The sequence below is a fragment of the Oncorhynchus nerka genome, linkage group LG23 (assembly GCF_034236695.1).
Source record: "Oncorhynchus nerka isolate Pitt River linkage group LG23, Oner_Uvic_2.0, whole genome shotgun sequence".
NCBI classification, from domain to species: Eukaryota; Metazoa; Chordata; class Actinopteri; order Salmoniformes; family Salmonidae; genus Oncorhynchus; species Oncorhynchus nerka.
In genome coordinates this window covers 48,496,252-48,511,466 of record NC_088418.1, presented here as the reverse complement: position 1 = coordinate 48,511,466, position 15,215 = coordinate 48,496,252, and the positions used below count along the sequence as shown (strand labels likewise).

At 42.5% G+C, this 15,215-nt stretch overlaps 1 protein-coding gene across 1 annotated transcript in view; it reads left to right on the top strand.

Annotated features, from left to right (window-relative positions):
- LOC115106978 (cGMP-inhibited 3',5'-cyclic phosphodiesterase 3A-like) overlaps positions 1 to 15,215 on the top strand; it is an 89,280-nt gene that overhangs the window by 52,451 nt on the left and 21,614 nt on the right. Inside the window, exon 2 of the mRNA XM_029630242.2 lies at positions 11,205 to 11,462. Within this exon, the coding sequence (XP_029486102.1) occupies positions 11,205 to 11,462 (258 nt within the window). The remainder of the gene's footprint in view (positions 1 to 11,204; positions 11,463 to 15,215) is intronic.

Genomic DNA, 15,215 nt, shown 5'->3' with positions numbered 1-15,215 from the left:
TTAGTGATGAGCTTTGTGGGCACTATGGTGTTGAACGCTGAGCAGTAGTCAATGAACAGCATTCTCACATACAGTAGAATTCGGAAGTTTACATATACTTAGGTTGGAGTCATTAAAACTCGTTTTTCAACCACTCCACAAATTTCTTGTTAACAAACTATAGTTTTAGCAAGTCGGTTAGGACATCTACTTTGTGCATGACACAAGTCATTTTTCCAACAATTGATTACAGACAGATTATTTCATTTATTTCACTGTATCATAATTCCAGTGGGTCAGAAGTTTACAAACACTAAGTTGACTGTGCCTTTAAACAGCTTGGAAAATTCCAGAAAGTGATGTCATGGCTTTAGAAGCTTCTGATAGGCTAAATGACATCATTTGAGTGGATGTGGATGTATTTCAAAGCCTACCTTCAAACTCATATTCCAGTCTGTGCTAGCAAAACAGTCCTGTAGCGTAGCATCTGCGTCATCTGATCACTTCCATATTGAGTGAGTCACTGGGACTTCCTGTTTAGTTTTTGCGTGTAACCAGGAATCAGGAGGATAGAATTATGTTCAGATTTGCCAAATGGAGGGTGAGGGAGAACTTTGTACACGTCTCTGTGTGTGGAGTAAAGGTGTTTTTTTCCTCTGGTTGCACATGTGACATGCTGGTAGAAATTAGGTAAAACGGATTCAAATTTGCCTGCATTAAAGGCCCCGGTTACTAGGAATGCCATTTCTGGATGAGCATTTTCTTGTTTGCTTATGACTTATACGGCTCTGTGTCGTCGTTCAGCCACGACTCGGTGAAACATAAGATATTACAGTTTTTAATTTCCCATTGGTAGGATAGTCTCGAACGAAGCTCATCCAGTTTATTCTCCAGTGATTGCACATTGGCCAATAGAACGGATGGTGGAGGTGGGTTACCCACTCGTCGACAAATTCTCACAAGGCCTCTTGATTTCCGCCCCCTGTATTTACTTATTTTCTTCATGTGAATAACAGGGATTTGGGCTTTGTCTGGGAGCAACATTATGTCCTTCTCGTCAGATTCATTAAAGAGGTGAGTAATCGCTGTTCTGATTTCCAGAAGCTCTTTTCGGTAGCATCAACATTATTGTCACGGCCTGATCTTAGAGATCCTTATTATTCTCTATGTTTGGTTAGGTCCGGGTGTGACTCAGGTGGGAAAGTCTATGTTTACTATTTCTTTGTTTTTGGCCGAGTGTGGTTCCCAATCAGAGGCAGCTGTCTATCGTTGTCTCTGATTAGGGATCATATGTAAGTTGGCATTTTCCTTGTGGGTTTTGTGGGATCTAGTTTTCTGTTTAGTTACTGTTGCCTGCCAGAATGATGCATTTTTTGTCTTTGTTATTTTGTTTTGGTGTCGTCAATAAAAAGACGGTGTACGCCTACCATGTTGCGCCTTGGTCCACTCTTCATTCTACAAACGAGAGCCGTTACAATTATGTACAAAATAAGTTACAAACAATGCGAAAAAACGCACAAAATAGCATAATAGGTTTGGAGCCCATAAAACAGCAGCCATCCTTTTTTTAACTAGGCAAGTCAGTTAAGAACAAATACTTATCTTCAATGACGGCCTAGCAACAGTGGGTTAACTGCCTTGTTCAGGGGCAGAATGACAGATTTTTACCTTGTCAGCTCAGGGATTCAATCTGGCAACCTTTCGGTTACTAGTCCAATGCTCTAACCACTAGGCTACCTGCCGCCCCATTCTGGTATATCCTTCTGAAAGTAGGATAAACCACCCTTCGTCGGAGGATAACTTTACTACAAAGTTTTATTATTGTACTTTTATTTGACTAATTTCTTCTGATTGTTCTGTAGCTATCGGAATGTGTGAGTATTGTACTGTGTCAGTGAATGTTATTGACTGTAGTAATAGTGTAGAGCAGGGCTCTCCAACCCTGTTCCTGGAGAGCTACCATCCTGTAGGTTTTCACTCCAACCCCAATCTAGTACAGCTGATTCCAATAATTAGCTGAATCAGGTTAATTACAACTGGGGTCGGAGGGTAGCAGGAGGGTAGCTCTCCAGGAACAGGGTTGGAGAACCCTGGTGTAGAGTACTGTGATAATACTGTATTAGAGTCATATTTACTGTAGTTATAGTGTAGACTAGAGTACTGCCGTAATACTGTATTAGAGTACCGTTGACTATAGTAATAGTTGACTATAGTAATAGTGTAGACCAGAGTACTGTAGTAAAACTGTATTAGAGTATTGTTGACTGTAGTAATAGTGTAGACCAGATTACTGTAGTAATACTGTATTAGAGTATTGTTGACTGTAGTAATAGTGTAGACCAGATTACTGTAGTAATACTGTATTAGAGTATTGTTGATTGTGGTAATAGTGTAGAGTACTCTAGTAATATCGCATTAGAGTATTGTTGACTGTGGTAATAGTGTAGAGTACTGTAGTAATACCATATTAGAGTATTGTCGATTGTAGTAATAGTGTGGAGTACCGGGGTAATATCGCACTAGAGTATTGTGAACTGTAGTAATAGTGTAGAGTACTGTAGTAATACCGTACTAGAGTATTGTTGACTGTGGTAATAGTGTAGAGTACTGTAGTAATACCACATTAGAGTATTGTTGACTGTGGTAATAGTGTAGAGTACTGTAGTAATACCGTACTAGAGTATTGTTGACTGTGGTAATAGTGTAGAGTACTGTAGTAATACCGTATTAGAGTATTGTTGATTGTAGTAATAGTGTAGAGTACTGTAGTAATACCGTATTAGAGTATTGTTGATTGTAGTAATAGTGTAGTGTACTGTAGTAATACCGTATTAGAGTATTGTTGACTGTGGTAATAGTGTAGAGTACTGTAGTAATACCGCATTAGAGTATTGTTGACTGTGGTAATAGTGTAGAGTACTATAGTAATACTGTATTAGAGTATTGTTGACTGTGGTAATAGTGTAGAGTACTGTAGTAATACTGTATTAGAGCATTGTTGACTGTGGTAATAGTGTAGAGTACTATAGTAATACCGTATTAGAGTATTGTTGACTGTGGTAACAGTGTAGAGTACTGCAGTTATACCATATTAGAGTATTGTTGACTTTGGTAACAGTCTAGAGTACTGTAGTAATGCCATATTAGAGTATTGTTGACTGTAGTAATAGTGTAGAGTACTGCAGTAATACCATATTAGAGTATTGTTGACTGTGGTAATAGTGTAGAGTACTATAGTAATACCGTATTAGTGTATTGTTAACTGTAGTAATAGTGGAGTGCTGCAGTTTGGATGTCAGCCAGTCTGTAACTGTCTGGCTGTTCATTTTCCACCTGGCTAACTCAGTTCTGCCTGTGGACCCAGCTCACCATCTGTACACACACACATAGAGGCACGCACACGTGCACATAGACACATACATGTACACACACACACACACACACACACTACCACACACACTCACACATTACACACAGCCGTGCTTACGCCTGAACTGGTCTCATGTGCCTTTCAGTGTCTCTGAGGAGAAATGATGAGAAAAAAAGGAGGAAGAGAAGGAAGAGAACACGTCCCATTCCGATGGAAAGAACAAACGCTGCTCTCTAGTGTACTGGAAAATGGATTCCTCTAGTTTGCATAGCTTTCTTCCTCTATATGCAGTTTTAAACCTGTATGCAGAATCACATAGGTAATGTAGTTACTGTGAAATAAGGGCCTGGGTTTACAGTACATGCTTCTTGTACAACCCTACAGCTGTTCAATCAATGACAGATATTGACAAGCTGTGCCCTTGGGTCTCTCGTGTGTGTGTGTGTGTGTGTGTGTGTGTGTGTGTGTGTGTGTGTGTGTGTGTGTGTGTGTGTGTGTGTGTGTGTTTGTGCGTGTGCGTGTGTGTCTATGCGTGCACTCAGTGACTTCTCTCTGTGTTCTTGGTCTGTATGCGACCTGTGTTTAAACCCATCAAGATCAATACTTCTCTACTCCCTGATCTCTGTCTCTGCTATAACTGCTCCCACTATCACTTATATGGCCTAAATACACACATACTCATGTAAAGGCGATGCACACAGGCACACACTCTCTATCTTGTTATCAACAGTATCGCTCTCTCTCTCTCTCTCTCTCTCTCTCTCTCTCTCTCTCTCTCTCTCTCTCTCTCTCTCTCTCGCTCGCACCCGCCCTCCCTCCGTCCCTCGCTTTCTCTCTCCCAGGGACATGAGCCAGCCACACAGAGTCCATTACTGCCAGGTAATGGTTGAATGTCGCAACCACAGGATGTCGTTAAAGACCTGAGTGAAGAGAGCTCTAATGGGTTTTGTTCAGGTTGAGCTGATTTCGCACAGCAATAGAGATAGGCCGCGTCTCAAATGGTACCCTATTCCCTATGTAGTGCACTACTTTTGACCAGGGCCCATAGCTAGGGTATCAGAGCGTCAGGCCACTTTGAGGAATCTATTAGCTCTCTCTTTCCGCATTGCTGTTCGATCTGTTTGGTGAGTCAGTCATCAGGGTCACGGTGTTTGAGGAGTTAATACGAGGTGTTTAAGTAAGCAAGATGATCAGGATGAATCAGTTGTACTGCTTACATAAGAGTTTCTGTACAGCAATGGGACACCGGTGTCTATCCCTGTTTCAACTCTCTGTAACTGCTATAAAACATCTCCGAAGTGCTGTTTTTGAATCTGTGTTTGTGTGTGAGAGAGAGAGATTTATTTATCTGGTATCGCATCTGATCACACAGCCGTTTGACCTGAGAATGTGGGAAATGTCCGTCCTGTGCTCTGCTGCGGTCGGTTGTTTATGATGCTGCTCTGTTTACCGAACACTGAGAGGGAGTATTATTGGAGGCCGACAGAGACATGAGAGATAGAGAGAGGAGAGAGAGATGGAGTATGCGGAAGCCTCCCACACAAAGGATTTGCAAGGTCTCCCGTCCACTTACCCTCTCTCCTCTCGCTCACGCTCAAAATAAATCACTCAATATAGAGTTACTGTGCGCTCTCTTCCTTTTTGCCACATCTAACCCTGAAGCTTGTGATGAAACACACAGACACACGTCGACAAAGTCATAAAACTAACTAGTGCTGTGTCTCAATAGTATATAGTGGCTTCCTCTCCTTGTCTCCTCTCCTTCATTTGCTCTGACCTAAATGCACAGAATGGGTTAGAGTGATGCAGGTTGACGTTTATTGTCAGGAGTCTTGTCCTGGAAGCCGAACTGTTTAGATAGGTCAGTTGCAAAGTCAAAATTGGCTATATTGTAAAAATGTAGGAAAACTAAAATGTGCTCTTTGGTCTTAATTTCGAAAATCAGATTTTATGACTTTGTGCAATGCCAGCTAGTGACCACTCTGCATAGCTGCCTCCAGAGCAAGATTAATGACGGAAAAAAACGAACCTGCTAGAGGGATATGGTGGATATCTACTAGGTTCACAAATCCAGTACTTTCACATCAGTGTATTTAGATGTAGGATCTTCATTTGATCACTCTTTTGTTGCTCAGAATTTTACACATACACACTTTGTGATTTACGGAAATTCTATGAAAACCCACACTAAGACACGGTTATATTAACAGTATTTCACTTTTCACGTAGCATACTTTTGGCGTAGCCTATCCACCAATCAAGCAACATTATGGACTACACTGTTGCTGCAGGATTTATTTTGCTGTGACAATATAGGTCAAATTAAAATCCAACATCTGTAGGAAGGAACGTAGATATGGGAAGGATGCCACTTTAGACAATTGAGATTCACAGTTTATAGTGGCTATTTACTTTCACAGATTCCCTGGTTGAAATGGCTTCACTATGAAATATGAATGGTAAAAAACCTCTCCTCTCAGTTGCAAAGGTGTGAAAAAAGTTCCAGAGGAAAATAATGGTCAGAAAGAAACTACAGTTGATGTTTTTGCAGTAATTCAGGACAGGAAATACCAGATTGAATGTTGTGACGCTTTCCCTGAGCACTGTGTAATTGGCCATGGCTGTTAGGGGAGTGTGTTAGGGGAGTGTGTGTGTGTGTCTGTTATTTCCCAGGGCTGTGGAGAGTGATTCTTGGCACTCGGATCTGATTCTAATGATGTTGCTTACAGTAAATCCAGCTATGCTCTGTACCGTAAAGAAAAGGGTGTCTTCCACATTTAACCCAACCCAACCAAGAGCTCAGCCTACTGCTGTGGACTTGCCTTTTACTAAACTAAACCTTTTTGTCTGCTGAACTGGTATAGACCGGAAACAGAGAGTAGAGAGGAGAGGAGAGGAACTGAAAGGAAAGAGAAGTAAAAGGAAAGGAGCTGTAGGGGGCCAGGAATATTGGAGAGCAGCCCGAACACTAGAAATAAACTTCAATTTCGGACGCTTGAAAAGGTCCTGAGGACGTCGATATATGCCTTCCTCCACACTCACATTTTTTTTTACAAGCGATTGCCGAGAACTCATGATGCTCGGAGCTGGAGCTTGCTCCTTAGAACACTGCACCACCGCAGATCACAATGCTCTAGCAAGCCGTGAGAAGAATTGATGATAATATTGCGTTGTTTTTAATTATTTTGTTTTAAGCCTTTCCCAAACCATAGCCCTAACCTTAACCAATTGGAATGAATGCCCAAACCCCTCAAATGAATTGTTTTCATTGTTCCCCCCTAATCAGGGACTGATTTTGACCTGGGACAACGGGTGGGTTCAAATGGGGCGGCAGGGTAGCCTAGTGGTTAGAGCGTGTGACTAGTAACCGGAAGGTTGCGAGTTCATCCCCCCGAGCTGACAAGGTACAAATCTGTCGTTCTGCCCCTGAACAGGCAGTTAACCCACTGTTCCTAGGCCGTCATTGAAAATAAGAATTTGTTCTTAACTGACTTGCCTGGTTAAATAAAGGTAAAATGAAAAAAAAAAATCAGGTAGAACCGAAAACCAGCAGACTCTGAACTTCATAGGGTAAGAATTTGAATTAACCCCGGCCTAAACTGTTACCATTTGAGTTGTTTCTGTTTTAACCCTATAACCACGCGGAATTAATGCTTGAAAAACAGACGTTCATCCATAATACGTTGAATTTCGAGGGGAAACTATGAGATCTTGTTGCAGCGAGAGCGGCATGTTGACATTGACAGGCAACTGGCATCCAGGCGTCCATTATGGCCCAACTCTGCTATGACAAGAGGTGCCCATTATGGGTCTACTCTGACACGGCAGGGATGACCTTTTGACAGGAAGCATGTGCTGTATTAGTTAACAGGTCAAAACACTGATCCGCCCTGGCGACTGCTGTTGGGTGGTCTCAGGAAACTCAACATGGATTTATTGTAAAGTTTTGTCTAACGTCTGGACTTCAAGGAATGAGGTCATCTCCATCTCCGAAAACAAGATAAAACACCATCTGTCCCTCTTGTCTTATTTGTGGTAAATAGAACAGGGTTTCACAACTCTCGGTCCTAGCAGGGGATGTTGCTGCCTGGTCCCTCAGATTTCACAAGTGACAAATACAAGGGGGTCTTGACACCAGCTCTTCCACTCTTCCACTGAACACTCACCAGACTTAGCCAGGTAGCTGTGGAGTTGTTATGTTATTGTGTTATTGTTATGGTGACTCCCTCTACTGTCCCTGTGTGATTGAGTTAGTCACTGCCACCCAGGCTGCTCTCATCCTCTCCCATCCCTCCCTAGGTTATTTATACAATTATCACCTCTGTAGGAGTAGAGCGGTCACACACACGTGAACGGTCACACACACGCACACACAGCAACAGAGACATGGTCACAAAGCCGGAGATGTTCCAGACAGCAATGGTCAGTACTCTAACGGTGCACTATTATGGCGCGTTAGATTAGTTTAGTCTAGTCTCCAATGACTCCTGGGGATGGCAGCTAGTGGTCCTGTACGTAGCTCAGTTCATAAGAGCATAGCACTAGCAACACCAGAGTTGTCGGTTCAATTCCCACTGGGGTCATATACCAAAATGTGTGGACTGTTGTCACTTTGGGTCAAACTGTCAGCTACATATATTGCATTACAGTACTGTATTGGCCAATTTTATTCAAGCATACTAGACTTTGGATACATGTTTACTGTATAGGAGATACTTTTTCTTTCTTGTTTTCAACTTTTTTCTTGCTTATTGGTATTGTGTTGTTATTGTATTACTGCACTGTAGGTGTTAGAAACACAAGCATTTCGCTGCACCTACTGTAATCTGCTCATCTGTGTATGTGACCAATAAACTGTGATTTGATATATACAGCACATCTCTGATCTTGTCTCTCAGATAAAAAAAAATAAAAAAACTTGCTGTGAAGTAAAATCATAGTAGTCATCATCATAGTAGTACATTCGAGTACATATCATACTTGTTTCTACTTTACATACTGATAGGTTTGGATTGATGAACTTTAAATCCTTATAAATCATTAGTTGTAATAGAGAAATGCCATAGCCGAGGGGCTACACCAGAGGTTCATGGTTATCTGTAGGAGGAAAGTATATGGTGGGGGCAATTAAGCTTGGAATGTACTGAGTGCGGGGAAAGTGATCACATGTGGCGGGAATTGATAAAGGGAGAGAGCCAAGGATTAGTGATGAAGGGGGGTCGAGATCAGGTCAGGTCACGTTAAGGGAGAAATAAAAGTCTATGGCCCGTATCATTTAGTTTCCTGCTTAAGCAATAAAGATACAACGTTTGTTCAGATGTGTCGGAGGAGACTCAGCACAGAGGAGGGGTTAAATATCAGTGCTTATGTGAACAATGTCTTTTGTCTAATGTCGCTGTGTTGACCCTGTGGGAAGAATTCAACTGGGTTAATAAACTTTCATAGTGTCCATGGAGTTTTTTACTCTGAGAAATGGAACCTAACACTACCATTTTCATTATGTACAGTGCCTTGCGAAAGTATTCAGCCCCCTTGAACTTTGCGACCTTTTGCCACATTTCAGGCTTCAAACATAAAGATATAAAACTGTATTTTTTTTGTGAAGAATCAACAACAAGTGGGACACAATCATGAAGTGGAACGACATTTATTGGATATTTCAAACTTTTTTTAACAAATCAAAAACTGAAAAATTGGGCGTGCAAAATTATTCAGCCCTTTTACTTTCAGTGCAGCAAACTCTCTCCAGAAGTTCAGTGAGGATCTCTGAATGATCCAATGTTGACCTAAATGACTAATGATGATAAATACAGTGCAGCAGAGTTTGACTATGTATTACATTGTATTTTTGTCATTTGGTCCGGTTGGTTTCACATTGCCAAAATGGTCAAATGTACAGAAATTCCTAAACAACCACTTGTCTATGCACGTCATTTGTTTATTCGACAAAAATGCTCGAGCTAAATCCATTTAGGATTATCATAAAGCATCACTTGTGCGTCCCAATCTTCCTATTACTTTCGCTTTGGTCTTCCAACAACATGCATTAGAGGAAACAGCGCAAACCACTCTAACTGCGACATGAATAGTCTATACCCAGTATCCTATTTCCCCGGTATAGACCCGGGCTCCTTTGACCTGCATCGGATGCGCTCATAACTGCCCTGATATTAACAGAACGTTTCAGAGAGCTCAAATTATGATCATGTGTGTATTTCATGCTCGCAGTCAAACAACCAATGACAATGCGCAATTTGGGTTATTTTCCTGTCTTTGGTCCAGACTGCGTTCTCACCTGCAGCGAACCGCACCACCTTAGGAATTGAATTGGAGCGAACCACAGAGCGTTTAGTGCGCTCCCGAGTGTGGATAGTTTTCACACCAGTCCAAATTTACCGAACTAAGAGGTAAAAAAAAAAAAAGTTAGGAAAAAAACAATTTGGTGTGAAAGCCTCTTAAGTAATAGTAAAATGTATTTTAACAAAAGAGAATAGAATCATAAAAGTAATGTGAGCATTGTATGAACATGTATGGCAATGTGAAACATGTATTTCTAGATTAAACACTACATTTTGTGAAAAGTTGACTGTATGATTTGTTGTGTTGTACTTTTAGAAAAAAATGCCTTTTTGATGATCTGTTTTGAGTTTTGTACAAGGAGTTGTAAAAATGTACCACAGACCAAAGCAATTCAAAAAACGATGTGTGTTTGCATGTGTGTGCGTGCCCGTGTGTATGTGACCATCTAGCGGAAGCTTAACCTTTATTGCCTCAGTACACACAGCTGTGTGGATTCGTATGGAGTTAGGAGTTATCTTGGATAAGATTAGTTGCTTCCATGCTTAGAGAGTAAACAATGTCAGCTGCTCTTCCATCATCTTAATAAGAGATCTATGGTATCTAAGTATTATTTTGACTAGTGCTAGCAGTAGTGTGCTAGCCTGGCGTTTGGTCTGAATGTTTTATGCATTTTCTTTATATGTCTCTCTGTGTGTTGAGCAAGTTTTGTCTTGAGCCATAGCTGTCTTTGTTAGTTCCAGCTTTACACTGGCAAGAGCCCACCTCATTGGGCTCCAAAATGGGTAACGTGTTGCAGACGCAAAGACATCCCATTGAAGAGCAGTGTCCTGCTGTGAAACTGTCTCCCTGACATGGCTTCCTGTCTGCTTTAATGTCAGATTTCAGAGTGCATGCATCTGGCTGCCAAAACATAGAAGCCCCTGTCACAAACAGCGTGTTTAGTATGTGTGTGTGACCCACAGAAGCTAGTCTGTTGCCACAGCAACCACTGGTCTGTCTATTCTATCACGGCCTTGCCAATACACAGTTGTTAATGGGCGCTGGAGTGACACAGAAGCGCACACACACTGTCCTGGGATATGTATGGGATGAATGTAGATTCCAAGGAATGGCAGGATGAAATGCTAAGATTCAAACTCATCCTTCCTCCTTACTCTCTGGTTGTGTTTTCTCTGACACTCTTACAGATATGAAATTAGTTAAAGGAGGATATCATGTCCCCTCCTTCCCCCATTACTCCCTTTAATATCCCCCCCTCTCTTAACCTCATTGTTGGCGCTCTTTGTCTCTCCTCCTCTGCAATCCCCCCGTCCCCCCACACACACAGGTACGTATCCGGGCAGAGGCAGAAACGGTGTGCGTCAGCGTGCCGTGACGTCTGCCTAGCAAAGTAATAGCGTCACCTTTGCACCGTGTCAGCTTTCCTGCGCTAACTGACCATCTTTCTCTCCCCTTACACTCCCTTGCTTATTGTCCTTTCTCCTTCCCTTCCCCCTCTCTCTCTCTCTCTCTCTCTCTCTCCACCCCCTGTCTCCCTCCTTTTCTTTTCCTTAAGTCGTCGGGCACCAGTGTGTTGGTGGACATAGCGGTGATGGGGGAAGCCCATGGATTGATCTCAGACCTGCTGGCGGACCCCTCTCTGCCCCCCAACACCTGCAGTTCCCTGCGGGCTGTCAGTAACCTGCTCAGTACCCAGATCAGTTTGCAGCCGCTGCACCGGCCTCGAATCAGCCCTCTGCAGGCACTCAGCGACACACACACCTGCTCCGACTCCGAAGACTGGCCAGAGAGAGAGAAACTGGCCATCCCAAAGGTAAAGGCTACTGTACTTTCATAGACACATGTAAGTATGTATAGTATGTGTGCATAAACACACACATACACCCACACAGGTTTTGAGCGCGCATGAAAAATCTGAAATGTTTTATTCTGCCGATTTAATGAACTAACTTTTCAATGAGAACGCTTTGAGCTTTGAATGTTAATTTTTTCTGTTAGTTAGCACTTCTCTCTCTCTCTCTCTCACACACACACACACACACACACACACACACACACACACACACACACACACACACACACACACACACACACACACACACACACACACCATGCCTCCTCTCAACCTCGTCCACACATCCCCATTTCACCTCCCCATGCTGGAAAGACCCTATAATGTAGTGAACAGTGACGCACATTCCCACAGAAGGCCTTTAATGTTTAACAAGGCCAATACTTCAAAATGCATGCAGGTACTTAGTGCGGCGGTGAGACTAAATAAAGCGTGTGTGATGCTATGCAGGATACCCCGAGAAGCTTTAAGCAGCCTCATTGAACTCTTTATTGATTCTACTGATGTAGTTACTGTCGGGTTATGTAGGCTGTAACTAGGGCCCGGTTTTTCCTTGTCGGGTGACGTTTTCAAGTCAGGGAAAAACGTTGGGTTCGTGGTATGGCTCATGGACACCAAAGCATTGCACTAGTGATTGTGGCTAATCAACTATGAACATAGCCATAATGCCGAGTGTATGCTGTGTATTCGGTCAAATGCTATATATTTAAAAAAAACTTGAATTGAATTACATCTCTGGGGTTAATATATCATAACAGGAAGTTCTTTGCAGACATATAGCTCCTTTATCGGTCCTCAAACCCTTACCCTACTCCCTATAACTACTACGAACACGTGTGCTTAGCTTTACATCAGCAGTCTAGACCCCACTACCAATCTGTCTCTTCCTCTGTGCTATCTCACCATCTACTGTATCTGATACTGTAGCGCTCTACACTCCTAGCTAGGCTGTTGACCACATTTCTGGTCTCCACTCACTCCAGACTCTCAGCCTGTGAATTAAAGGTGATATTCTGGCATTTCTGAGTGCAGACAAACACCACTGAGAGTCTCTGGTTCCTGAGCTGCTGCTGTTTTATCTGGGGTTCTCCACACCTGTGTCAACACAGAGTCCATCTGAATAAAACAGTGTCCGTCCAACATAAGGAACGAGAGTTCACCCCCCCCCTCTTACTCTCTCTGATGGTTAAAAGTAATCAAAACACAATTTAGAGAAGGTCGTAGTGAGGAGGTGAGGCCCTTACATCTGCTACCCAGTCCTCACTGCCCCTTTACTTCCTTCCTCCTTCCCTCGGATCAGAATACTGTGTGGTTGTGCAGTTCTGTCTCCGTTTCTTGTATAAGAGCCGTTTCAACGTCGTGAAGCTTGGTCTGCTAGACAAAACACTTTCTGAAATTCCAGAGAAGAGATGTGCTACTCCGGAGTATTGGAGTTTTCCCCCCTGAAGACTGTGTGTGTGTGTGTGTGTGTGTGTGTGTGTGTGTGTGTGTGTGTGTGTGTGTGTGTGTGTGTGTGTGTGTGTGTGTGTGTGTGTGTGTGTGTGTGTGTGTGTGTGTCGGTGGTAACTCAGTCTGAGGGCCTAAGGGCCTAGGACAGAGAGAGACTAGCTAAATGCAGTCCAGAGGAAAAGCTGTTTTGCTTGCACTGTGTACCTCTGACGATAATGGGTTTAGATTAGAGAAGTTATTTATGCTTGAATGCTCCCCAAAACCTTTTTCTTTGGACAAATGCAGCCAAACCAATGTTTTGTATTAGACTGTGGTGAAAAACAAACACATCGTCGCTTCAAGTTCAGCATCCCAGGCGTATATAACAATTATATAGTAATGGAAAAAGTAGCTTGTTCTTAAACCAAGGCACTCTCACCAGAAAATGTATTCATTGTATTAAATATACTGAACAAAAATATAAACGCAACATGTAAAGTGTTGGTCCCATGTTTTATGAGTTAAAATAAAAGATCCCCAAAATGTTCCATTCGCACAAAAAGCTTATTTCTCCCAAATTTAGTGCCCAAATGTGTTTACATCCCTGTTAGTGAGCATTTCTCCTTTGCCAAGATAATCCATCCACCTGACAGGTGTGGCATGTCAAGAAGCTGATTAAACAGCATGGTCATTACACAGGTGCACCTTGTGCTGGGGACAATACAAGGTGCAGTTTTGTCACACCACACAACGCCACTGATGTCTCAAATTTTGAGGAAGCATGCAATTGGCATGCTGACTGCAGGAATGTCCACCAGAGCTGCTGCCAGAGTATGTAATGTTAATTTCTCTACCATAAGCCACCTCCAACGTAATTTTAGAGAACTTGGCAGTACATCTAACCGGCCTCACACCACAGACCACGTGTAACCATGTCAGCCCAGGACCTCCACATCCGGATTCACCTGCGGGATCATCTGAGACCAGCCACCCGGACAGCTGATGAAACTCAGGATTAGTTCTGTTTGTAATAATGCCCTTTTTTGTGGAGAAAAAGTCATTCTGATTGGCTGGGCCTGACTCCCTAGTGGCTGGGTCTATGCCCTCCCATGCCCAACCATGGCTGCGCCCCTGCTCAGTCATGTGACATTCATAGATTATCGCCTAATGAATTGATTTCATTTGACTGATTTCCTTCTAAGAACTGTAACTCAGTAAAATTGTTAACTGTTGCATTTCGCTGATATATTTTTGTTCAATTTATTTTTATTCACTAGTACTTCATGCATCGCAAAGTAGTATTGACATGCTATTAGACCCAGATAGATTTCAGAATAGATTGAATGAGGCAATGTTTAGAGCCCATTAGACACAAACCAGGGGTGATATGAGGAAGTTGACCCCTCCCCCTTGGCCGTGACACAGAGGGTCTTTGTGAGTAACTGAAAGAGACATGGCTCACCTCGATAGCATCAGACATCTGGACCTCTGTAACCCTTTAAATCCTGCTCCGAGACGCTGAGTCTGTGATCAATCGCCCTGTGTCTATCTCACCATCAGGTCGTATTGAATGTCATAAGGACGGCAATGACTGTACTCATATTATAACCAATGGAAATACTAATCCATGGTCCTGAGAGAGAGGCTTTAGAAAGAGTAGGGTGACAAGACTGACCTGGTATGCACAGGGTGTGTGTGTTTCAGATGGATTAATATGCCAGGAAGCACACACACACACCCACACACGCACATATGCATACACACACACACAAGCCCAGGAAAGAGTGAAATATTAATGTTCCTGTCAGCAAGGCTTTTCTCTGGTTCTGTTCTCTCTCTCTTTAGTCAATGAACAATGGTGCTTTTATCCTCTACTTTAAAACATATCTATCCAAATCGTAGATAAAATGAGTTTCATTAAGATGGAGTTAGTACCAGACTATACAATATGCTTTGTATCATCACAACCTTTTTTTTTTTCATTCAAAATAATCTTATGTTATTTGAACGGATAATAATGAATCATGCAGTCATTGGAAGATTTGACCTGGCACCGATTTTTTGGCCACATTGTTTTTGCCACATGATTCTGGGGGCCTTCCTCCAGGTCTGCCATCTGTCACGTTCCCTTATCAACCGGAAAACCATCATCTGCCCACCTCAAATGTTCTTCTCCTTTCACAATGTTTGTCTGTAGAGGTGGACCTCTGGTCTTCCGTCCAGGTTGCTGTTGGTGCACAGTAGAGGATCAAATGTTGACCAGTAGATGCATTTTGCTACACCCAC